At 34.9% G+C, this 26,458-nt stretch overlaps 1 protein-coding gene across 7 annotated transcripts in view; it reads right to left on the minus strand.

Annotated features, from left to right (window-relative positions):
- Positions 1-26,458, minus strand: part of CCDC171 (coiled-coil domain containing 171) — a 394,070-nt gene that overhangs the window by 321,598 nt on the left and 46,014 nt on the right. For all 7 annotated transcript variants that reach the window (XM_032300135.1, XM_032300136.1, XM_032300142.1 and 4 more), the window contains 2 exons: positions 24,394-24,540; positions 5,217-5,309 (listed from right to left, as the gene is read on the minus strand). In XM_032300135.1, coding sequence (XP_032156026.1) covers positions 5,217-5,309; positions 24,394-24,540 — 240 coding nt within the window. The remainder of the gene's footprint in view (positions 1-5,216; positions 5,310-24,393; positions 24,541-26,458) is intronic.

Raw genomic sequence — 26,458 nt, forward strand, 5'->3', positions numbered from 1 at the left:
ATATATACAATAATCATGAAACTACACAGTCTTAGCTCTTGAGGAATTTATAGGCTTTAAGAGAGCATAGTCTGCAACACGATATGGTATATCCTTCCTGTGACAGAGGAATGCACAGGGGTCCTGAATTCGGAGAAAAGCTGTGGAACTCTGTGTGAGGCAAGCCTCACAGGAATGGCAACAGACAACCTGAGTTAGGAAAGATAAACTCACCAGGAAACAAAGCCTAAGATACTATGAAAGTGTTTCAAAATTAATCATATAAATGATAATTACCAGAATTATTTCTGATTATCCAAAAATATTCTGAAATACTTGAAATATTCATTCTTTTTTGGGGGGTGGGGACAGAGTCTCACTCTGTCACCCAGGCTGGAGTACAGTGGCACGATCTCTGCTCACTGCAACCTCCACCTCCCAGGCTCAAGCAATTTTCATGCCTCAACCTCCGGAGTAGCTGGGACTACAGGTGTGTGCCGCCACGCCCAGCTAATTTTTGTATTTTTAGCAGAGACGGGGTTTCGTCACGTTGGCCAGACTGGTCCTCAACTTCTGGCCTCCAGTGATCTACCCACCTCAGCCTCCCAAAGTGCTGAGATTACAGGTGTGAGCCACTGCACCTGGCATAAAATGTTTATTCTTACACTAAAGTAAGGAAGGAAAATACGTAGATGCAACTTGATTTAAATTTTCAAATTATATCTCTTAAACTCTATTTTTCTTTGTTATTTTGTCTAAACCCAATGTTTATAAGTCAAATAGTAAATCTGGGAAATATTTTCTTCTTGTCTACATCACTATCTTTTTTCAGAAAAGAAATACACTCAATCACAAATGATAAACCAATCCAATTGAAAGAAAAATAAACTACAAAATAACAAATTTGAGTCAGCCCTTTTAATTTTAAGTCTGGTTTCTCATTTTTATACCAAAGCATACAAACAAACTTAATAACAGATTTCAAATACATATTTAACAGTATTTCATAAGATGATGATTAGTTATAGCTACTTAGTAATTTACTTTGCATTAAACTACTCTGAAACTGAATGGCATTAGATGTACCTCATTGAAAATACTTTTAAATATTTATAGATTTATGATTCAAATATAAACTTTCCATTTTTTCTAAGTCATAGCACTGAGATATCAAATATTAATTTTAAACTATATAAGTAAAAACTGGGTAATAATTTACATTTTTATAGCAATTAACTATATATTCCCGGTGATATATCACAACTACAATGGAAAACCTAATTTTGAAATTACATTATTTTTCATGAATTTAAAACTTCAGCCAAAGGAAGGTTTATATACTGCTGGTGGGAACGTAAATTAGCTCAGCCACTGTGGAAAGTGGAGCGCAGATTTCTCAAAAAACTTAGAACTATCATTTGACCCAGCAATCCTATTACTGGATATATATCCAAAAGAAAATAAATCATTCTACCAAAAAAACACATGCACTTTCACGTTCATCACAGCACTATTCATAATAGCAAAGATATGGAATCAACACAGGTGCTCATCAATCAATGATGGATTGGATAAAGAAAATGTGGTACATATATACCACAGATTACTATGCAGCTATAAAAAAGAACAAAATCATGTCCTGCTCAGCAACATGGATACAGCTGGAGGCCCTTATCCTAAGCAAATTAACACAGGAATAGAAAGCCAAATACTACATGTTCTCACTTATAAGTAGAGGCTAAACACTGGATACTCATAGACATAAAGATGGCAGCAATACACACTGGGGACTACTAGAGGGAGGAGGGTGAGAAAGGCGCAAGAGTTGAAAAATTAATGATTGGGTACTATGCTGACCTCCTAGGTGACGAAATCAGTCATGCCCAAAACCTCAGCATCAGGCAGTATACCCAGATGACAAACTACATGTGTACCCCCGAATCTAAAATAAAAGTTGAAATCATAAAAGGAAACAATGAAAAGAAAAGAAAAAGAAAACTTCAGCCTTATTATTCATTGATGCCATTTTGGTGACCTGATCTTTAAAAAAAAAACTTACACAAGTTTGCTTTAACAAACAGATATGCTTAAATATAGGGATCTGAGAATTTTAGATAAAAATGATATTTCATTAAAGTCAAAAGTAAAAACATAAATTTTTAATATAAAATCTTTTATATAAAGGAAGGGAGTGTTGCATCAAGATGCAACAAATATAGTTGCATCTTGCATTAAGGAGTTATTTAAACAATAAGGTAAAATGCTATAAATTGTTTTAATTAAAACAAGATAGAAGTCTAAGTCTTTTAAAATGTAAATTAAATTAAGTAATTTAGACATGTTTAAAGCAGTAGCTTTTAATACAAGTAGCTTTTGATGTAAATATCAAATCTAAGTTTTAGAAAAATAAATCTGATAACTAACATTGGCAAAGTAAGGGAGTGGTGATAGGAAGTTGGGTGAAGAGATAATGAACACCTAAGGCAAACATCTAAATCAAAGCAGTAACTTTTTTTAGTGTAAATTCATTTTAATCTGTCTGCTTATAGCTACTTTTCAGTTACTGATTTTGGCAATCCCAACTTCCACCTGATATGAAATTCAAGAGCACAAATAAAGTGAGAGGATTTTCAAACTTGCTAAAGCCAAATAAGCTTAAAACTACTTTTTCTTCTGGAAATAAGTGCATATATTTTATTTTCATACAGTCTATTACATTTGTCACAAAGCAATGTTCAAACATAGTAACTAACCAGCTAAATAGCATGAAATAGCAGCCGGGTGTGGTGGCTCATGCCTGTAATCCAAGCACTTTGGAGGCCAGGGCAGGCGGATCACCTGAGGTCGGGAGTTCAAGACCAGCCTGACCAACATGGTGAAACTCCATCTTAAAAAAAAAATAGCATGAAATAAGAACATCTTAACAGTTAATATGAGAATCTAAGTTCATAAAGATACTTTCTACCTTCTCAGATTTAAACAAACAAAAATACTATCATAGGTAATTTTCATTAAAATTAATCTCTTTAACAGATGCATAACAAATACCATATTTATTAGATTTTAAAGCATATTGTCAAAATGCTGAGAAAGCAGTTAACCAAAAAGTCATAATTGTCTATAAAATATTATATTCAAAAAAGTAGGAGGTCCAACAAATCTCCTCCTTCGTAATTTCCTTAACTGTCCTAATGCCTGAGAAACTGGCTGATCCGAGATAAGCTAAAGGCAGTTGCTTGAGAGAATAGAAGGAAAGGAACTGTTCACACATAGCAGGTTGACAAGAGTAAACATACATTGTTCAGGTGACTTTGCATGACCATATTCTCAAAGAGCACTATGAACCTCTAAACTGCTCCTCAAAGTCAACATGTTCAAAACTTACTATTGTCTCTCTTCAGACTTCAGAGTTTGGCAGTCAACTGCATCTGCCCACTTTCACGCATTGCAAACCTTGGTGTTCTCTTCTATTGCTCTTTCCCTCCTCTCATACTGCAAGTTAGGTACCTATAATCATGCTTTTCACTGTGTCCCCTGTATCTTTCCAATCACTGCTATTACCAATTTTCACAAACTAGCAACTTAAAACAATATAAATGTATTATCTTACAGTTGTGGACGTCAGAAGTCTGAAATGGGTTTTCTAGGGCTAAAATCACAGGGTCAGCAAGGCTCCATTCCTTCTGGTGATGCTAGGGAAGAATTCTTGTCTTGCCTTTTCCAACTTCTAGGGGTCACCCACATTCCTGGGCTCATGGTGGCCTACTCTGACCTCCGCTTCTGTCATCACATCTCTGTCTCTGACTGTGACCCTCCTGCCTCCCTCCTATAAGGACTCTTACAATTACATCAGGCTCAACCAGATAAACTGGGACAAACTCCCATCTCAAGATCCTCAAATAAGTCACATCTCCAAGTCCCATTTGCCATATAAGGTAACATTCACAGGGTCTGAGGATAAGGATGGATGTGGACATCTTTGAGGGGCTGTTATTCTGACCACAGGAGCCCTCTTTTCCATTGCCACAGTTGTTGCCTTGATTCTGGCATTCACCATCTCTTCACCCGTCCTCCTATCCTCAATCCCTTCCCTTACCCACCAACATGGTACCAGAGTTATTTTCTTAAACTTAGATTTGGTATCTGTCTCTCAAAAGCTACAGCGGCTTTCCATTGCTTTCAAAATACGTCTTAAGTTTCTTAGCATGAAAAAGGCCTTTCATAATTAGTCTTCATCATGCCTTCCATCATTGTCTCCAAACTTTTCCCTAGCACTACAAGTATTCCTCAAAAAGAAACAAGCACATTCTTATTTAGTGGCTTTATTCAAGCAGTTCTTTGTTTAGAACAGTGGTCAGTAAACATTTTCTGTAAAGGGCCACAGAGTAACTCTTTTAAATTCTGTGGACCATAAGGTCTGTCTCAACAAGCAACCATAAACAATATGTAAACACATGGGCATGACTATCTTCTAATAAAAATTTATTTACAGAAGAAGGCTGTAGGTCAGACTTGGTCCATGGGCAGTAGTGTGCCAACCCCTAGTAAAAACTCTGCTCTCACTTCTCTTCGAAATTCCTTCTCATTCTCTAAGACATAACGAAGGGATAGTTTCCTTACCAGGCCTCCATTTAATTCCCCTCCCAGATTTAATCCTTTTCTTTATTATGTTCCCATTGTATTTCAGTATTTTATACATCTATCTAAGTATCCATATGCCTGCAGATAGATATATAGTATCTCTGATAATCAAATGTAAGTTAACAAAAGGAGTTCATTCATCTTTACACCTTCAGCTCTTAATACAGTGATATGCATAGGATATGCACTTAATAAATAAGGTGCACATTTTTTCAAAGTTCTCAAAAAGAAATTCATCTCATGGCTGTTGGTAAAAAGAACACTCTAATCGTAAATTTCTTTTAGACTGCCAGATAAGTTGTCTGTTAACAACTACTCCACTCTGCCACTGTAGCACAAAAGCAGCTATGGACAAGACAAAACTTCACAAGAAAAGACAGTTGGTGAGGCTTGGTCTGTAGGCTGGAGTGTGCCAACTCCTCCACTAGGCAGCATATCCCAACTGTATCCTAACCTTAAATACAATAATGAGCGTCATAACAATATGTTACCCATTCTCAATGCACACCTTCGTTCTCTCAACATAGTGCTGTTTTTCCCAGCTATTATAACATAAATTAAGAAAATCCAGGCCAAAATATTTGTTTACATTTTACCTGAATAATTTCAGAATTAAATTTTGATTCCAAATGTGCTGCTCTTTCTGCTTCAATGTTTTCTTCTAATTTCCTCACTCTCAGAGTAGTTGCCTGAAAACAAAAGTTTAAATTCACAAACATTGGTATATATAAAGATATGAATCACTACAGTCCAGAATTGTACTTAACACTTTAGATTAGTGTACCTGCAGCCTCATTTTTTTTTCCTTTGGAAGAATGGAATGTAAAATTCATGCTCAGGAAGAATGCTCCAGAGCTTGTTTTATTTTCTTTACACCTTATTGAGGTATAATTTATATATAATAACCTACACGTAGTGAAAATATACTTTTTGATAAATTTTTACACACACACACACGTACATACCCATTAAATCACTGCCACAATCAATATAGGAAACATTTTCATCACTCTTAAAAGATTTCTTATGTCTCTTGGTAATGCCTTCCTCCAGCCCTCACCACCCCACCACATACCCAAGCAACCACTAACCTGCTTTTTGTCACTATAGAGCAGTGTGTATTTTCTGGAGTTTTATATAAATTGAATCATATATTGTGCTTTTTATTGCCAGGCTTCTTTTCACCTACATAATTATTTTGAGATTCATCCATGTGGTTGCATGCATCAATAGTTCGTTCATTTTCATTGTCAAATAGTGTTCCACTTTGTTAATAGACCACAATTCGTTTAACTGTTCACCTACTGATGGATATTTGAGTTGTTTCCAGTTTAGGCAATTACAAATAAAGCTGCTATAAGCATTTGCGTGCAAGACATTGTAGAGGCACACTTTCATTTCTGTGAGGTAAACAGTAAATAATGAAATGAATGGGTCAAATAGTAGGTGCATACTGAATATTTTAAGAAACTGCCACACTGTTTTCCAATGTGATGGTGCCAATTTACATTCCCAACAGAAATGTATTAAATTTTCCATTGTTCCACGGCCTTACCAACACTTGGCATGGTCATTTTTTGTTTTGGGTTTCTTGAGATTCTGTAAACATTCAAATAGGCATGTAGTGGTATCTCATTTTAGTTTTAATTCGCATTTCCCCAATGACTAACGACGTTGAGCATCTTTTCATGTACCTATTTGCCATCTGTATATCTTCTTTGATTAAGTGTATGTTCAAATATTTTCACCATTTTTAATTGGGCTGTTTATTTTCATATTACTGAGCTTTAAAAGTTCATTATATAATCTGGAAATGAGTCTTTTGTCAGATATATCATTTGTAAATATTTTCTCCCAGTCTACAGCCTGTCTTTTCATTGTCTTAACAGTATCACTTGCAAAGCAAAAGTTTTCATTAAGATGAAGTCTAATTTATCAGTTTTTCAGGCATGAGTCAGTTTCTGGCCAGAAGTAGATCTTTTTTTTTTTTAATACAATTTTTGTTAAGAAAATGCAACCCTGGGAAGCACCGGATTACTAGTCCCAAAGAGGGAATTGGCCATGACCAAGAATCTCTTGGGAGCAGAAAAAAGAGAGCTATGGGAACACCCAGCATGTCTCAAGATAACAGTAGCAAAGAAAGCCATGCCTAGAGTCCTGTCTGTCCATGGGGTAGTCCATTAGTGACAGAGAAAGGCATTACTAATTTGATTTCCCTTCCTAGATAAAGTTTGGGGGAAAAAATTAATACTCATTATATTTACTAAACCACTTAGCCTAAGCCAAGTTTTTTTAAACGTTCAACTTGATTAATCTGATTTTCCTTCTCTCTCACCATTTCTTTTTGTTTACAGAAAAAGATGGTAGGATCACAATGAAAAGAAGCACAAATAAAAACTGAATAATTCACAAACTAATCAAGCAGTCTGTGAATAACGAAGAAATGACTATACTTCTTTCAGGGCAAATCATTCCCATAATGACTATCATAGTGCAGAGCACAAACACAAACATCCCTCTTCTCTAGAGGCCTTTGTAGATGGACTTAGTTCTGATGGCCTTCACAGCCACGATGTAATCCTGCTTGGGGATATGATCATTTTGTGTTTTGCAAACATGAAATTCAAAAAATATTCTTTTACATTGAACTATTCGCTTTATTTAGATTCTACAACCCCATCAAAAATATTTCTTAATGAGTTATTACACTAGAAAATAGGTTTTCGTTTACAGAAAACAGTAAATCCAAATATGCTCCTTTTGGGTCTAAAGATAATTTAAATCCAAAGGATAAAATAATACTTCGAGTTAAATCTGACATTCATAATTTATACTACTAGAGTATTTAAAAATTACAGGCATTCCACTGAAAGCTGAACTAGTAAACATTCGCAGTTTTGTCTGAAGATTCAAAACACTCTGAAAACCAAGAAATGAGGACTTTTGGGTATTTGAAGTAACTAAGAAATTATTACTTTCTTAGGTGTGATAATGATTAGTGTTTTTTTAAATCCCTATCTTTGGGCCAGGCACAGTGGCTCACATCTATAATCCCAACACTTTGAGAAGCTAAGGCAAGAGGATTGCTTGAGGCCAGGGCAACAGAGAACGCCTGGGCAACAGAAAAAGACCCCATCTCTACAAAAGAATTAACTAAATAATTTTTTAATTAATAAATAAAATAAACCCTTATCGTTTAAAAATACATACTGAAGTGGTCAGGGATAAAACTATATAATGTCTAGATATGGCTTAAAATAATCAAGCTGGGGGTTGGGGTGGGGGTTGGTGTTCATAAAATAAGTCTGGCCATAAGCTGATAACTGTTGAAGCTAAATAATAGGCACATGGGAGTTCATTGTAATATTCTTCCTATTTTCATGTATGTGTGAAATTTTTAAACAACAAAAGCAAAGTTATTAAGGTTAAGGGGGAAGTATGGCAATGATATCATTATTTACCAATTAACAAAATTAGGCTGGGCACAGTGGCTCATACTTGTAATCCCAGTGATTTGGAAGGCTGACTTGGGCAAATCACTTGAGCCCAGGAGTTCAAGGCCAGCCTGGGCAACATGGTGAAGCCCCTTCTCTACAAAAAAAAAAAAAAAAAAAAAAAAAAATTAGCCAGGCATGGTGGCACACACCTGTAGTCCCAGCTACTTGGGAGGCTGAGGTGGGATCACCTCAGCCCAAGAACTCAAGGCTATAGTGAGCTGTCATTGTGCCACTGCACTCCAACCTAGGCAACAGGAATGAGACCCTGTCTAAAAAAAATATATGTATATATTTTGACAATGACAACAACAACAAAAAAACATTAGAAGGAATTAAGTCTTTCATGACTAAACAGAAAAAGTAAATGGGAAGGGTAACTTTAACTCAATCTATTCCTACCTATATTGTTGAAGTAGTAAGATAAAGCAAAGAAAATATTCCCCACATAGTCACTTTTTCCCACCCTTCTCAAAAATTGTTTCCACAGAATACCAGTCCCACAGGATATTGTTAGCTATTATATAAAAAAGCAATTTCATCATCACAAGCATGTGAGAAACACATGATTAAAGCAAAAGAATTTTCTTTGCTAAAGACTTAAAACATTAACATGACAGTCTTGAAAAGAAGGATAAAGATGGAAGACATATGTCACAATTGGAAAACTCACTACAAAGCTAAAGTGATTAGCCAAGCAAGGTGGCTCATGCCTGAAATCCCAGCACTTTGGGAGGCCGAGGCAGGTGGATAGCTTGAGCCCAGGAGTTCAAGACCAGCCTGGGCAACACGGTGAAACCCTGTCTCTATCAAAACAAAAATTAGCCAAGTGTGGTGGTGGGTACCTGCAATCCCAGCTATGAGGAAGGCCAAGGTGAGAGAATGGCTTCAGTCTTAGAGGCGGAGATTGCAGTGAGCAAAGATTGAGCCACTGCACTCCAGCCTGGGTGACAGAGGACAGAGCCAGACCCTGTCTTTAAAAAAAAAAAAAAAAAACTACAGTGTACCAGCATAAAGATAGACATATAGATCCATATAGATCCACAGAAAGGAACTGATAATCCAGAAATAAACTCATAAATAGATGGTCAATTTATTTTTGACAATGGTGCCATGACCATTAAATAGAAAAGATTCATCTTTTCATTAAATGATGCTGAGACAATTAGATATACACAGGCAAAAGAATAAATTTGGATCCCATACCTCATATCATATATAAAAATAAATTCTAAAAGGATCAATTACTTAAATATATGAGCTAAAAACCATAAAGCTCTAGAAGAAAACATAAGGATAAATCTTCATAGCCTGGGCAACATAGTGAAACTTTATCTCTGCAAAAAAATAAAATTAGCAAGGTGTGGTAAGGTGCACCTATGGTCCCCGCTACTTGAGAGGCTAAAGTGGAAAGGAGGGCTCGGACCCAGGAAGTTGAGGCTTCAATGAGCTGAGATCATGTCACTGCACTCCAACCTAGAAAACAGAGCAAGACCCTGTCTCAAAAAAATAAAAAAAAAAAACCATAAGTCTTCATGACCTTAGATTTGGCAATGGATTCTTAGATGGAAAAAACACAAGCATAAATAAATAAATAAACAAACAAACAGAACTTCATCAAAATTAAAAACTTAATTACAACACTATTCACAATAGCGAAGATATGGAATCAACCTAGGTGTCCATCAACAAATGAATAAAGAAAATGTGCTATATATATACAATAGAATACTACTTGGCCATAAAAAAGAATGAAATCCTGTCATTTGTAGCAACATGAATGGAACTGGAGGTCATTATGTTAAGTGAAATAAGCTAGACACAGAAAGACAAATATCGCATGTTCTCACTCATACGTGGGAGCTAAAAACATTAATCTCGGCTAGGCATGGTAGCTCATGCCTGTAATCCTAGCAGTTTGGAAGGCCAAGGTGAGAGGATTGCTTGAGCTCAGGAGTTCGAGACCAGTCTGGGCAACACAGTGAGATCTCTTATTTAAAAAAAAAATTATAAAAAATTTAAAAATAAAAATTAAAAAGGTAATCTCATGGAGGTAGAGAGTAGAATGATAGTTATGATAGTTACCAGAGGCTGGAAAGGGTGTCAGGGTGTGGGTAGCAAGGCAAACAGACTGACTAATGGGTACAAACATACAGTTAGATAGAAGGAATAAATTCCAATGTTCGATAGCAGAGTAGGGTGACTATAGTTAACAACAATGTAATGCATATTTTAAAATAGCTGGAAGAGAGTTCTTGAAATGTTCCCAACACATAGAAATGATCAATGTTCAAGATGGTGGATGGTCTAAATACTCACTTGATCATTTCGCATTCTATGCACATAACAAAATATCACAGGAACCCCACAAATATGTATAAATTTTATGTATCAATACAAAATTTAAAAGTAAAAGGCAAAAAACTTATGTGTATCAAATGACTTTATTAGGAAAACAAAAAGATAACCTAAAGCATAGGAGAAAATACTTACAAATCATATATCTGATCATGGTCTAGTATCCAGAATAAAAAAAAAGAACTCATACAATAAAAAGACAACTCAAAATATGAGTGCAGGACGTAAAAAGACATTTGTCCAAAGAAGGTATGTAAATGACCAGTAACTACATGAAATGATGCTCAACACTATTAGTCATTCGGGAAATGAAAATTAAAAACATGAAGAGATACCTTCACATCCACTAGGAGGCTATAATTTTAAAAACTGAAAGTAAATATTGGAAAAAAATTGGAAAAACTGGAAACCTCATACATTACTGATAGGAATGTAAAATGGTTTGGCTACTGTGGAAAACAGCTCGGCAGCTGCTCAAGAAGTTAAACATAGAGTTACCATATGACCCAGCAATTCCACTTCTATGTATTTACCCAAGAGAAATATAAGCAGGTTCAGAAAATTATGCACAAAAGTTTATAGCAGCATTTTTCATAATGGCCAAAGGTGGAATGAACTCAAATGTCCATCAACTGATAAATGAATAAACAAGATGTTGTGAATCCATACAATGGAATACTATGCAGCCAGAAAACAGAATGAAGTACCAATAAATGTGATGCCATGGATTAACTGCATGATTTCATTTATAAGAAATGTCCAGGATAGACAAATCCAGAGACAAAAAGTATATTAAGTAGTTGCAGGAGGATGAAGGAGAAGGAGAGATCAGAAAGGACAGTGACTGCTAATGGAGATGAAGTTTCTTAGTGGGGTGATGAAAATGCTCTAGAATTAGATAGTGGTAATAGGTGCACAGCCTGGTGAACAGATTAAAATCATTCAATTATATACTTTTAAAGAGTAAGTTTTGTGATATGTGAAGCATATCTCAATTAAAAAACAAAGAATCCCTAATTGGAAGGTCAAAGAAGTCACAGCCACCTAACTTAAACTTCTGATTCTCATTGTGGAAAAAAAGTTTTTTCTTTTTTTTTTTTTTTTTTTTTTTGAGACGGAGTTTCACTCTTGTTACCCAGGCTAGAGCGCAATGGCGCGATCTCGGCTCCCGCAACCTCCGCCTCCTGGGTTCAGGCAATTCTCCTGCCTCAGCCTCCTGAGTAGCTGGGATTACAGGCACGCACCACCATGCCCAGCTAATTTTTTGTAGTTTTAGTAGAGACGGGGTTTCACCATGTTGACCAGGATGGTCTCGATCTCTTGACCTCGTGATCCACCTGCCTCGGCCTCCCAAAGTGCTGGGATTACAGGCTTGAGCCACCGCGCCCGGCCAAAAGTTCTTTCTAAATGCTGACTTTGAATTCTTAGAACAAGAGTCCCCTAGAGGTTGTAGGTATAAAGCATGATGCATACTGTAGCAGAGAAATTCTTATGTTTAGACCTGACCAGAATGAGCATTATCCTAGGTGGGCCCAATGCTAATTTTTCTTAAAAAAAAATTTTTTAACTCCACAGGATAAAGTTCTTGCCCTTAAAGAATTGAAGTCAGTTTTCTCAGTACCCAGTATACTCATTTTACTTTCTGTAAGTGAGAAAAAGTCTAGCCAGTCACAAGGAAATAGCCCATCGGATTGAGAATAAATGATTTTAAAAGCTAGTAAGGGACCAAAATCTCACAAACCACCACTAAAGAACTTACTCATGTAACCAAACACTACCTGTTTCCCAAAAACCTATTGAAATAAATTTTTTAATAAAAAACTAATAAACAGCACAAAGAGAAAAGAAACGAGGCTAACAATCCTAAAATGTTTTCTCAGATTCCAAAAAGCACATATGTTTCTCTATCAAAATGGCAGTCATATATTTTGTTAAAATGCAGAATATTCAGTGATTCTGTAATGAATCAACAATTCAAGTTTTCATTTCCTGTATATATGTTATATTAATTAATAATCTGGATTTCACTCCAAAAGTCAAGAAGAGGTTCTATTTTTCCTGCTTAGAGCAAAACAAAGGGGGTTGAAATAATAAACCAGAGATCACGTCTTTATTTTCATACCTTCTTATTTTAAAATGAAATGTCAGAAAATTATAAGCCATTTATTACTAAAACTATCAATTACTCAGTAAGAACAGCAAAAAATCTTCAAATCTTTAAACAAACTCCTTCCAAGAGTGGGCTTTGTTGAAAGACATAATTAAATTTAAGCCTTCTTAATAATTTTTTTTTAACCTTCAATTCCAATGAATTAATTCTCAAATCCAGCAGAGGGTGCTAGAGGAACATTAACATGCTGCTCAAAATAAATTTTTTCCAATACCAACTAAGAGAACTAGTACAGCATTCACAAACTGTTTCATAGGCATTCAATCCTAATGTAATCAACAAAGAAAGGGCAGGAAGCATAACAAAATTCTGGTTAAAATGCAAAATCCAACACAAATTCATATATATACATACTACAGATTAACTATATAAGCTTTGCCTGTATATAGGTATTACACTATATTATGTACTGTACACTACAAACAACAGTTTGTCTTTTTTTTTTTTTTTTTTTTTGAGACTGGAGTGCAGTAACGAAATCTGGAGTGCAGTGATGAAATCTCAGCTCACTGCAACCTCTGCCTCCCGGGTTCAAGCAATTCTCCTACTTCAGCCTCCTGAGTAGCTGGGACTACAAGCACACACCACCACACGCAGCTAGTTTTTGTATTTTTGGTAGAGATGGGGTTTTGTCATCTTGGCCAGACTGATCTCAAACTCCTGACCTCAAGTGATCCGCCTGCCTCAGCCTCCCAAAGTGCTGGGATCACAGGTGTGAGCCACTGCGCCCAGCCAAACCACAGTTCTGTATGTAACACAAAATTATCACATATTTTGTCATTTATAAGCTAATTGCCATGTCCTTTCCTACAGCAATGTGCTGCTGAAATATTTTTATTTTAGTAAATAATAGGTGTTAATTTACCTCTTTTTTGGTGTGATTTATATCTCTCTAAATCATAAGCCCCATTATATCAACTACTACACTTAAGAAAAGTGAGTTTTCAGTCTTTGAAGATGGCAATATAGAGAAGAATGTCTCCTATCCAACGCTTCAATACATGTTACTTTATCATAAACCAGGGATGAGCTGATGACTCAAATTCAGCAGCAGAATTAACCAAACATACCCAGAAGTTTTCCGCATTACATCAGCTTCTATGGCTTCCATGGGCCTCTTTCAAAAGTTTCACAAAAGTTATAAAAACATACGTCTACACTGAATGTGGATTAAGTAAACAAAACCCCCAAATATATCTAGCTTAAAGGATACAGATGAACTTAAAAGAATTAGTCAAACAGAAAAACTTAGATATGAAATTCAGTCCACTAAAACAGGCATCAAGAAAAATGGGATGAATTATCACCTGAGTACATACTAGTTAATGATTTTCTCAGGAGTGTGTTATATATTACAGTTTCCTAATCAGTTGTACAAAGTTTACCCCAAACATATCAATAACTTGTGTAAACAGAAAGCGATTGTTTATGTTTCCAGATTTTATCACCCGATAATCCCCATTAATAGATGTTTTCATAAGTAATAAACGTAGTAATGATACATCTACAAAAAGATGATTCCAAGGCACTGAATCATCATAGACTGATTAATTCTACAATGTTTATTTTAATGCTAAGTATATTTTGTTACACTTTAATAGCTATTAATATTTTATTATATGTGTGCTAATATTTAACTACAACACTTATTCTTTACCTGGGCAGGGAAGGCGGCATAGTTAGTAATACTGTCTTTTGAGCCCTTAAACAGAAGGTCTCAAATGATTTTTTATTACCAAAACGATACCTCAAAGAGTCGAAGTCTTCAAGTATTTGATAAGTATTTGTAAAACAGGCATCACAATATTATAACACTTAATAACTAGAGTCATATATTGAAGAATCATAATTAAGAACAGTCTACAAGCCCTTTACTATTTGTCATCCTTATTCTAATCAAACATCTTAAGAAGCAATAATATTATTCAATTAGTCTGACCTTTAATGTTGGCATTTTAAATGTAAGCATTTATATTTCTAATGTCACTTCTACACGAGAGAGGGTGTTTACCTTAATGTCATTGAGGAGAATATGTCTAGAGTTAAATACTAACATGCTACAGTTTTCAAAAAAGTCTCCTGTATTTTCTCATTTAACTTTTACAATAACATGACATATTTTACAAAAAAAAATCAGAAAATGTAGTACTCATTTAGAGAAAGATGCTACCTTCTACCCTTTTTTTATGTTACTATAATATAGAATATGACGACAGAAACAATTCAGAATTTGCAAAGGCTGTTCTCTCTCTACCATAATCTTCAGAAGATTCTTCAGTTCAGCCTTGTAGGGTACATGATATTTTAAATCTTAATAAGGCATTCTAATTTGAAGATGGCGTTTGTTTTTAAGTAGCTCTTCTACTTTCCATGTGGCCAGCACGGTACATGAAAAAAACAACTCAGAGGCAAAATTAATGCTGCTTTGTGACTCAGAACATGGGAACTGCCATGTAAAAAAGAACAGGAAGAAAGTCCAACTGGTCTTGGAAGTGAATTGGTCAGGAAGTCCAATCCACTTTATTCTACCCTCACAGAAGTCCAACCATTTTACATTTACATTCAATCCAATTAGACAAATGCAACCATTTTACATTTATATTCAATCCCATTAAAGAAATGCAACTGCATAAAAACACTTAAAAGATTATTAAAAACAAATGAATAGGTTTGTACCTTTTCATGATGATCTCATTAATACTTATTTTACTGTATAGGTCAACTAAAAAGGAGAATGGAACATTTAGAGTACCTTCTGTATGCCAGATGCCATACTAAGTCCTTAACCCAAAGGCCAAAATGGGTCCTGACACATCTGTAAGCCTTTCCATTATAAGTAAGCAAAAGACCTGTGTTGTAGACAAAAATTGATGTGCCTCTAAAGGATATTCCTTCTATTTATTGTCTCTGAATTACAATTCATTTGTAACTATTTTATTAATGGCCAAAACATACTTGTTTTCCAGAATCCCCTAGATTATTTTACATAAACGGGCTCATATAAAGCATAGCAGGACATAGAAAGATTCAGAGCTCTCTGTGCCAGTCATCTTGATTGTGGTTAACCACGCAGTTCTGAAGGTAGAAAATTCAAAGTTAAAGTCACTGAGGATGGTAACAGAGCCTCAACAGTTTCAGAAGGGATATATGAAGGCAAGAGGCTGACAACAGAAATAAACTGGAGAACACTGTAATTTTTTTATTCAGCAAGAAATTAAGTATACCACTCAGATTATAAAAGAGTTTAATGAAAAAAATTTTATTACTTTTAGGTATAATAAAAAAAAAACACAGATAATAAAAATAAGAAATATCAGGAACAGAATTTGCAGATCACAAATTCTGATGAACATGATAATAAACTAATTTACCTTCTTTAAAAATTATCTCAATCTTTTCTGGCAACAAAAACTTGAGTATTTACCAAATATTTAACTGAAGTTCCAATCTTAAAATGTACTATGAACATAAAATTCTGTATTTAAATGTGTATAATACCTATGACTGTATAACACAGGTGATTTCATCATTTACCTATTTTATAGTTAGTAATCTATGCGTATGGATATTTGAAAATGATTCCTACAAGCACATGATGGCTTTAAAAAGATGAATCATACAGGGTGGTCTTTATCTACAATTATGAAAGGTGAAATACATTTTTCTTTTCATTTTTCACTTGAAGGTAGTACACATTTAGAGAAAGATGCTACCTTCCACCCTTTTTTATGTTACTATAATATAGAATATGACTGACAGAAGCAATTCAGAATTTATTTGCAAAGGCTGTTCTCGCTCTACCATAATCTTCAGAAGATTCTTCAGTTCCCTCAAAATTAGGTTTGCATCTTCTCTTTTCTCTTTTCTTATTGAGTTAAGCTTATTTCCCATGATAATAAACTCCCCTAGTTGTAAAGAGGTTTATAAAAGCCATGGATATTTCTTTTTCCAGTTCACTTTTCCCTTGATTCTATGGTCTCCAGTATAGCATTTATAAAATTGGATTGGGAGTGTGTTGTGTTTTTTTTAATCTAAGAAAGCATTGATCCATGTTAAGATGATTAAGACACAGTGATATAAAGCTTATAAGATTTTTAAATTCTTTTATATGTATGTTTCATATATATAAAAACTTCTTTGGCTCAGGCACATAAAAAAAAATCACCTTTCAGGAAATGGAGCTGTTAAAAAAACTTCACTAGAATTTAAAACATTCACTAGGCTAACTGTCTATTTTATTAGTTGCTTTGGTTTTACATTACTGATATTAAATAATATACTTCATTAAATTATATTTTAACAATTTTCCTCTTTATTATTATCCCATCTTAGCTTAATTTCTTTAAAAATACCACTGATAATTACTTAAAAGTACCTAGAATTATTGGTAGTTATTGTCTCCACAATTGAGTGTAAAACTAACATAAAATGCTCTTCAGAAATTCAACTGGTTGTTCATTATGTCACTATGCAGTCAAACAGCCAATCCAAAATATACTAACTAATATACAATATATGATATATAATATAAAGAAAAGCTTTTAAAAAGAATCTAAATATGAGAAATCATAGGCAAGTTAGAAGACTAAATCTGTCCACTTGTAAAATTCTTACAACTAGAAGAAAAATAAAGACTACCTAGACTATCTTCAAAGCTTCAAGTTCTCCCAAAGCAGAAACCTGGTATTGTCAAAGGTATTTACATGGCAGTGAAGAAAAAAACATAGAGTAAAAATAAAACTAGTCTAAAATAATTTTATACCTATAATATCAACCAATAAAAACAGATATTGAGGAAATTAAGTATTTTACAGGAAAAAGTCAATACTGGGTTATGCATAACCACATCTTAAGGTTTAGGTATTAGATATTTTTGTTTGTTTTATGTTTTGTTTCATTTTGTTTTGTTTTTGAGATGGAGACTTGCTCTGTCACCCAGGCAGGAGTGCAGTAGCACAATCTAGGCTCACTGCAGCCTCCGCCTCCAGGTTCAAGTGATCCCCCCCACCTCAGCCTCCCGAGGAGCTGGGACTGACTATAGGCAGACTTCACCATGTTTGGCTAAGTTTTGTATTTTTTGTAGAGATGTCTCACCATGTTGCCCAGGCTGGTCTTGAACTTCTGGGCTCAAATGATCCGTCCACCTCTGTCTCCCAAAGTGCTGAGGTATGAGCCACAGCTCCTGGTCCTATTTCTTTTTTTAAAAGCATCTATAAACCATAGTATTTAAAAAGATGATATAAAATATAATGAATTCTTGAATTTATTGGCCTAAAAATATGTTCAGCACAAGTGAAAAATAAGTTAAAATATTATTTCAAATATAATTTCATATTTTTATTCATTCTCTAATCTTGTAAAAAATAAACCACGTGTGGCTAGAGTATGAGGGATTTTATCTTTGCCAAGTTCTTATTGGCATTTCTGTTGTTAAGTCCATCTACATACTCCATACATTGTTAACATCATATATATATATATATATATATATATATATATATACAGTACAAATAATCCATTTTTTAAAAGGACAAGGGTCTAAATAGCTATTTGTCCAAAGAAGACATATGAATGGCTAATAAGCACATCAAATGATATTCAACATCATTAATCATCAGAGAAATGCAAATCAAAACAACAATGAGGTACCATTTCACAAACACTAGAATGGTTATAATTTTAAAAAATGACAATAACAGGTGTTGGTGAAGATCTAGAAAAACTAGAACGCTTATACCTTGCTGGTGGGAATGTAAAATGGTGCTGCCACCACAAAACAACTGACAATTCCTCAAAATGTTAACCATATAGTTACCATGTGACCCAGCAATTCCTCTCCTAGATATATAATAAAGATATTTGAAAACATAACCACACAAAAACTTGTACACAAATGTTCATTGTGGCATTATTGATTATGGCCAAAAAAGTGGAAACAACACTGTGATGGTAAATACTGAGTGTTAACTTGATTGGATCAAAGGGTGTAAAGTATTGCTCCTGGGTGTGTCTGTGAGGGTGTTGCCAAAGGAGGTTAACATTTGAGTCAGTGGACTGGGAGAGGCAGACCCACTCTCAGTCTGGGTGGCCACCATCTAATCAGCTGCCAGGGTGGCTAGAATAAAGCAGGCAGAAGAAAGTGGAATGAGGAGACTTGCTGAATGTTCCGCCTTCACCTTTCTCCGTGCTGGATGCTTCCTGCCCCGGAACATCAGACTCCAAGTTCTTCAGCTTTTAGACTGTTAGACTTACACTGTAATTTGCCAGGGGCTCTCAGGCCTTCGGCCACAGACTGAAGGCTGCACTGTTGGCTTACCTACTTTTAAAGTTTTAAGATTTGGATTGGCTTCCTTGCTCATCAGCTTGCAAATAGCGTACTGTGGGACTTCACGTTGTGATCGTGTGAGTTAATTCTCCTAATAAACTCCCCTTCATGTATACATATATCCTATTACTTCTGCCCCTTTAGAGAACCCTGACTAATACAAACACAAATGTCCATCAACTGAGGGACAGATACACAAAATATATATTACACAACAGCATATTATTCGGGCATAAAAAAGAATGAAGCACTAATACATGCTGCAACATGGATGAACCTTGAAAACATCATGCTAAGTGTAAGAAGTCAGTCACAAAAGACCATTTATTGTAGTTCCACTTGTATGGAATGTCTAGAATAGGTAAATCCATAAAGACAGAGAGTAGTGGTTGCTTAGGGCTGAGAGGAAAGGGGAAATTGAAAAGTGATGGCTAATGAGTATGGGGTTTCTGTGTGCACGTGTGTAGGGGGGTGTTTCTTATTGGATGATGAAAATGTTCCAAAATTGATTATGGTGTTGGTTGCACAATGCTGTGAATATACTAAAAACCACTGAATTGTACACTTTAAATGAACAAATTTATAGTATGCAAATTGCATCTCAATAAAGATTTTTTTTTTTTACTCATCGCTGTAAGAAATCAGACCTCAAGGCATTCACCCTTACCCCAAGTAGCCAAACAAATATCCCTAGCCCTCACAAAAGGTTTATTATCTAAAGAACATAAACCTGAACCAGAAGCTGAACACAGAAATACACATGGAGAGGGAGAAAGAGGGGTGTACCAGACCAAAACCAGGGGGAAGTCTGCATACTAAACAGCATGATAATTCGATTCTTCCTCCATTTCCTTCTTTCACTTTATAATCATCAAACCTGAAACTAGCAGATATCCCTTTGCAGAAATGAAAGAAATACAGAGAAAAGATTTATGGATTGTAATATTTCAAAATTTTCCAATGAAACTTTTTACATGTCCTTGTTACCCTATAGTAATAAGGCTTCCCTAAACCCAATATTCACATATTCAAGTGCCTACCTTGAATGTCTAAAAGGAATGTCAAACTTAACATATCTAAAACCAAATTCCTGACCTCTCCCAAACTTACTCCACTTGTATTATTTACCATTTCAGTAATGGAAATGCCATTCATTTGTCTGCTCAAGCCAAGATCTTTGGCATTATTCTTTACTCCCTCTTTTTCTCTCATAATCCAGGTTCAATGAATTGGCGATTTCTGTGGGTTCTATCTTGCAAAAGTATACCAAATTTGACCATCTCAACTGCATAATCTACTACAACGTAGTAGTAGAGGGGATGGTCAAACGTGGATACATTTTTGCAAGACAGAACCTTCCTCTACTACTTCCTTGTCTAAAATACAATAATCTGTCAACTAGATTATTTTAATAGTCTCCAGAATGGTCTTTCGTAATTTATTATCAAAGAGTGTCCAGAATAATGCTTTTAAAATATAAATGAGAAAAGACATATCACTCCTCTGCTCAAAACTTCCCAATAGCTTTCTACCTTAGACAAAAACCAAAGTTCTTACAATGAACTATGGAAGACCTTCGAAATCCTGTATGATCTGTCTACCATTCTATATATCCTACTAGTCTCTCTCTTGCTAATTCTATTCCAGTCACAAAGGCCTACTTGCTATTCCTCAAACATTACAAATACGCTTGCAACTCAGGTCTTACACCTTCTATTCCTTCTACCTAGAATGCTCTTCCTTGGGATATCCATACAGCTCAATCCCTTCCTTCCTTCAGGTCTCAGCTCAAATGTCACCTTATCAAGTTAGCCTTCCATGACCATCAATATAAAAGGATACCCTATTACTCATTACCTCCCCTGGACTCCTTTATTACTGTTCACAGAATTATCACAAACTAACACACTATACAGTTTCGTTTAATATGTGATTCCTCCTGACTGAAATATCAACATCAAGAAGTAAGAGGCTTTTCCGCCAGGTACAGTGGCTCACACATGTAATCCTAGCACTCTGGGAGCCAAGGCGAGCTGATCACTTGAGGACAGGAGTTCAAGACCAGCCTGGGCAACACGGCAAAATCATGTCTCTACTAAAAATACAAAAAATTATCCAGGCATGGTGGCACACACCTGTAACTCCACCTACTCAGGAGGCTGAAGCAGGAAAATCATTTGAACCTGGGAGGGGGAGGTTACAGTGAGCTGAGACCACCACTGCACGCCAGCCTAGGCAACAAAGCAAGACTCTGTCTCACAAAAAAAAAAAAAAAAAAAAAGAGAAGGAGGAGGAGGAGGAGGAGGAGGAGGCGGCTCTTCTTTGTTCTCTGCTATGCCTCTATGACAAGGAAGAGAAGGAGGCAGCTTTTCTTTGTTCTCTGTTATCCTTCTGTGTAGAAGGAGGAGGAGGAGGAGAAGAAGGAGGGGGAGAAGGAAAGGGAGGGGGAGAAGCAGGAGGAGGCTTTTCTTTTTCTCTGCTATGCCTCTGCAACCCAGATATGTGCCTGACACTCCAATAAATATTTACTGAATAAATGAATACTGCAGTCATAATGTAGGAACAGGATAATACAAAAATGACACAGAGAACAAGCTCCCAGAAATTAAAAAGAAAAAAGGAAACATTCAATTAGAAAGTGAAGTCAAACAAATCTCCTAAGAAGCATCAACAACAAAAAAAGACAAAGAGAAAGTTAAGGAAAGAGTAAAGTATCAATTGAGTTGGACTAACACATGAATAATAAAAGTCTCAGAAAGGGAGAAAAGAAAAAAGAAAAAACTGAGGAGGCTTTGTGAAGAAATAACATAAGAGAATTCCTGAAAATGAAGGACATGAGTTTCCTGGCTAAAACAACCACTGCATGTCCTGCACGCTGAATAAGAAAGATCCATACTAAGAAACATTGTTATCTCTGATGTTCTGAAATTTCACAACCAGTGGGAACTCTATAGCACAAATAATTTGATGCGTTCAAAAATATACTAAAAGGAAAAAAAGAAAGATACAGATGGAGAACGTGTAGATTAAATGAGACTCAAGAGACATATAGACATGTTGATTTATTTGAGATTCAGAATCAAACTATAAACATATACAACATTTATGCCATTTATGAGGCAATTTAAAATTTGAATAATGCCTGGATATTTGACTATATTCAGTAATTATCAGTAAGCAATTTATATATGATATCGATAATGCAACTTCAAATAAAGGACCCCTTATTTTTGGAAATCATAAGAAAAAATTAAGGTTAAAGTGATATGATGGCTGGAGATTTCAGTATAATATGGGAGGAGGAAAAATCAGTAAGGGTATAAGGATACAAGATTGTTCATAAATTGATCAATGTTGAAGATGGTGATGGATATTAGGTTCATTATATTATTATGTCTACTTTTATATATATTTAAAGTTTTCTATATCTATATAGATCTATGGGAGGAGATTATTATGGGAACCAGTTTGTGTGGTTATGGAAGCTAAAACCCATAACAGACCATCTGTAAGCTGGAGACCCTGCGGTGCCAGTAGCATGGCTTAGTCCAAGTCTGAAAAACTCAGAACCAGGGAAGCCAATCTATCTCTCTGTCTATCTATCTATAGATAGAGAGATAGATATTAGTTCTACTACAATACTCATACAGTCTGGTCTTAGAGTTATTGCACTTTTTGGTTACCAGCATACTGATCTCCTTATAAGAATTCTTTTTTGAGGTTTTAATTTTGTTAGAACTGGGAGGGATTTATTGGGGGGTGAATTACCTCTTTCAACTTAATGTCCTCCTCCTGGTATTTAAATCCTGAACATAGTTTTTTAAAAGAATGAAAATAATTGATGCCAGTTCATCCCAACTTCATGCATCAGTTCTGCTCCCAAGACCTGTGGAGAGACTCTGGGATCCATATGCTTTCTCAGTTTGATTCCTTAGCCTTCCTTCTGATTCTGTGAACATGATTCCCATACTGAACTCCCTATTTAAGTTAACCAAAGTTGGTCTCTGTTGCAATGCAACCAAAGAACAACAATTGATGCCCCACTGAAGCTTTATAATATGTATTCTGGTAGGGAAAAAAAAACATCTATTACTCTTATCAAAATATTTTAGATACTCTCACCTGGTCACTTTAGTATTCTACAGGAATTCTAGATTCTGTTTTCCAAATTAATTCCATTGAAGTTTGGCTTGAAACTGCTTTAATCCATAACACAATCTAGGGAGGATGTATATCTTTACAGTGTTAAGTGTTCCTATAATATCTCACCATGTTCGTTTTAGACCTTCAGTTAAATTTTATAATTTTAATGTATTTGTTGATTTTATTCCTTTTTTGTTACTGTGGTGAAGAAAACCTTTCAGTATTAGATTATCTGATTATCACTGGTATGTATGAATATAAACATAATTGTCATACATTATTTTCTGCCTAGCCTCCTTATTGAATGTTTCTACTAGTGTCAATAATTTTAAAGCTGATTTTACTATTCATTTTATTTACATATTATCTAAAAATGTTAGGAATCATACTTCCTTCCTCCCAAAAGTTATAATCCTTATTGCTATTCTTTTTTTTTTTTTTTTTTTTTAAAGATGGGGCTTCACCATGATGGCCAGGCTGGTCTTGAACTCCTGACCTCAGGTGATCCACCCACCTTGGCCTCCCAAAGTGCTAGGATTACAGGAATGAGCCACCGCGCCCGGCCCTCTTATTGCTATTCTTAACAATGTTAAATGACACAGTGAGTTTAATAAGTGTTAACTCTAGCACTTTACCATTAAATATTCTTCAAAAGTATTTATTTACCTAGTAAAGATTATAAATTATATGTAGGACAAAACTTCTTTATCTGTTTAAATATTTCATTTCCCACAAAGCAAAGAGAAATTTTAAAAAGAAGATGGACTAACGAAATCAATTAGATTTCTCTTAAGATTAAAGTTATTTTCAGTATTATTCACCAATAAAAATCCTATTTTTCATCTGTAAATTGATGCTCCTTTCCTAAGTCTCATCGGAAAAACATTCCACAAAACTAGCTATTATACGTGATTCAAACTACAAAATTAAAATGTAATATTACTTTTATCATGTAGAATCTATGTACACCAAAACTTTTCCTGCGTTGCTTACTCAACCTAATAATGTAAACAATTACTCTCAAACTTCCAATATATTCCATGAGAGTTAATTGTTAAAAAGTGAATACATTTTTTTAAACTAGGGCAAAACACAAAATACTCAGATTTAAAAAAGTTTTCAAAGAAGCCAAATACACATTATAAATAAATGCCCCTAAAATGAGTTTTATATATTATTGCAGAGTAAAACACTCCAACCTTAAATCACAAAACGGGTTTTATGTACGTGTGTGTGTGTATAAGTTGTACACATATATATTATAAAAGAATGAGAAAATGTACCTCAAATTCTTTTCTAAGGCGTTCCTCTCGTTGAGTGCTAAATTCAAGTTCGCTTGTTTGTCGCTGTAAAAGGTCAGAGCAGTCCATATGTTCTGTTTCTAATTTTTCTACTTTCTTATGCATATTTTGCACAGCAGTATCTTGCTCCTGGAAAATAATTCATTTTTGCATCAATAAAGTTTATAAGCCATCAATGACTAAGAGTCACTCCAACAGAAGACAGTGAGTAGCTAAATCTGTGCTTCGACCATAATAATAAGTTAATTTAAATAGGCAAAAGAGGCCTAGATATTTTCCATCAATGTTTCTGAATGTCCATGAGTTAAAAAGCACTGCTGAAGTTTTACAATTCAAAAACTCTGACTAATATTACAATGGAAAATGTTATAGCATATGAGAATGTTATTAGTTCAACCAACCTCAAGTATTTATATAATGCTGTGGTTCAACAATCATATATAATGTTTCCCCTTCCCATTAAAATTTTTAAATGTATATTGCCCTTTCTATAATAAGTAATGATTAACTTGAATGCCTAATAATAATGCTTATATGAGCTCATGGTGCTTAAATTACATGCTTACAGCTTTTAAAATTGCATCCACTAGATGGCTGTGTTTCATTTACTCTTAGGTTTTCAAAAAACTTTCAAATCTTTGCTCAGCTATTGAAAAAGAAGTAACCTCAGGTAGTCTTATACTAAAATCTCTCGATCCCCTTTCCCAACTAAACACAGAAATGGGAGTTGAATTTTACTGAAAAAGTTCAAACATAAAGTTAACATATATATATCAAAGGCATTCTCCACAGTAACTAATCTAGATTCACTGTTCTCATTTAAGGGCTTTAAAAAAGCCCTCTTTTCCACATTTCCCTCACCAGCATAATGTTAATCATAGATAAACACATATGAATATTTTAGATGCTTCCAAGAATACCTAGCCACTCAAAAGATACTAAGGGAATCCAAGTATGTTGCAAACATCAAATACAATTCTCTACCAAAAATTCTAGTTTGAAAATCACCCAGCAGCCTAAGTTCACAGTGAAGAGATGAAAAAACATTTTAAATTCAGCTCCTTATTTCATATCTCCAATTTCTTATTTCTTTTTTTTTTTTTGTACTTTTCTTTCAGGTTCAGGGGTACATGTGCAGATTTGTTATATAGGTAAACTCATATCACAGGGATTTGTTGCATAGATTATTTCATCACCGAGGTACTAAACCTAGTGCCCAACAGTTATTTTTTCTGATCCTCTCCCTTCTCCCACTCTCCACCCTTAGGTAGGCCCCAGGGTCTGTTGATCTCCTGTATGTGTACATGTGTTCTCATCATTTAGTTCTCACTTAGAAGTGAGAACATGTGGGGTTTGGTTTTCTGTTCCTGCATTAGTTTGCTAAGGATAATGGCCTCCAGCTCCTTCCATGTTCCTGCAAATGATATGATCTCATTATTTTTTATGGCTGCATAGTATTTAATGGTGTATATATACCACATTTTCTTTATCTAGTCTAACACTGATGAGCATTTAGGTTGACTCCATGTCTTTGCTACTGTGAATAGTGCTGCAATGAACATATGCGTGCCATGTGCCTTTGTAATAGAACAATTTCTATTCCTTTGAGTAAATAACCCAGAAATGGGATTGCTGGAGTCAAATGGTAGTTCTGTTTTTAGTTCTTTGAGGAATAGCCACATTGTTTTCCACAATGGTTGAACTAACTTACACTCCTGCCAATGATGCATAAGCGTTCTCTTTTCTCCACAACCTTGCCAACATGTTATTTTTTGACTTTTTAATAATAGCCATTCTGACTGGTGTGAGATTCCAATTCCTTATTCTTATGAATCCCCTTATTCATAAGATTACTATTCTATAGCAGGCTATACATAAACTCTTAATAATTATTTTCTTCAGGTAATAGACTTCTTAATATAGGCATACCTTAGCAATATGGCTGGTTCAGTTCCAGACCACTGCCATAAAGCAAATATTGCAATAAAGTGAATCACATCAATTTTTTGGTTTCCAAAAAATTGCAAATAAAAGTAATGTTTGTACT

Source organism: Sapajus apella, unplaced genomic scaffold (assembly GCF_009761245.1).
Source record: "Sapajus apella isolate SASKATOON/1434 unplaced genomic scaffold, GSC_monkey_1.0 scaffold42, whole genome shotgun sequence".
NCBI classification, from domain to species: domain Eukaryota; kingdom Metazoa; phylum Chordata; class Mammalia; order Primates; family Cebidae; genus Sapajus; species Sapajus apella.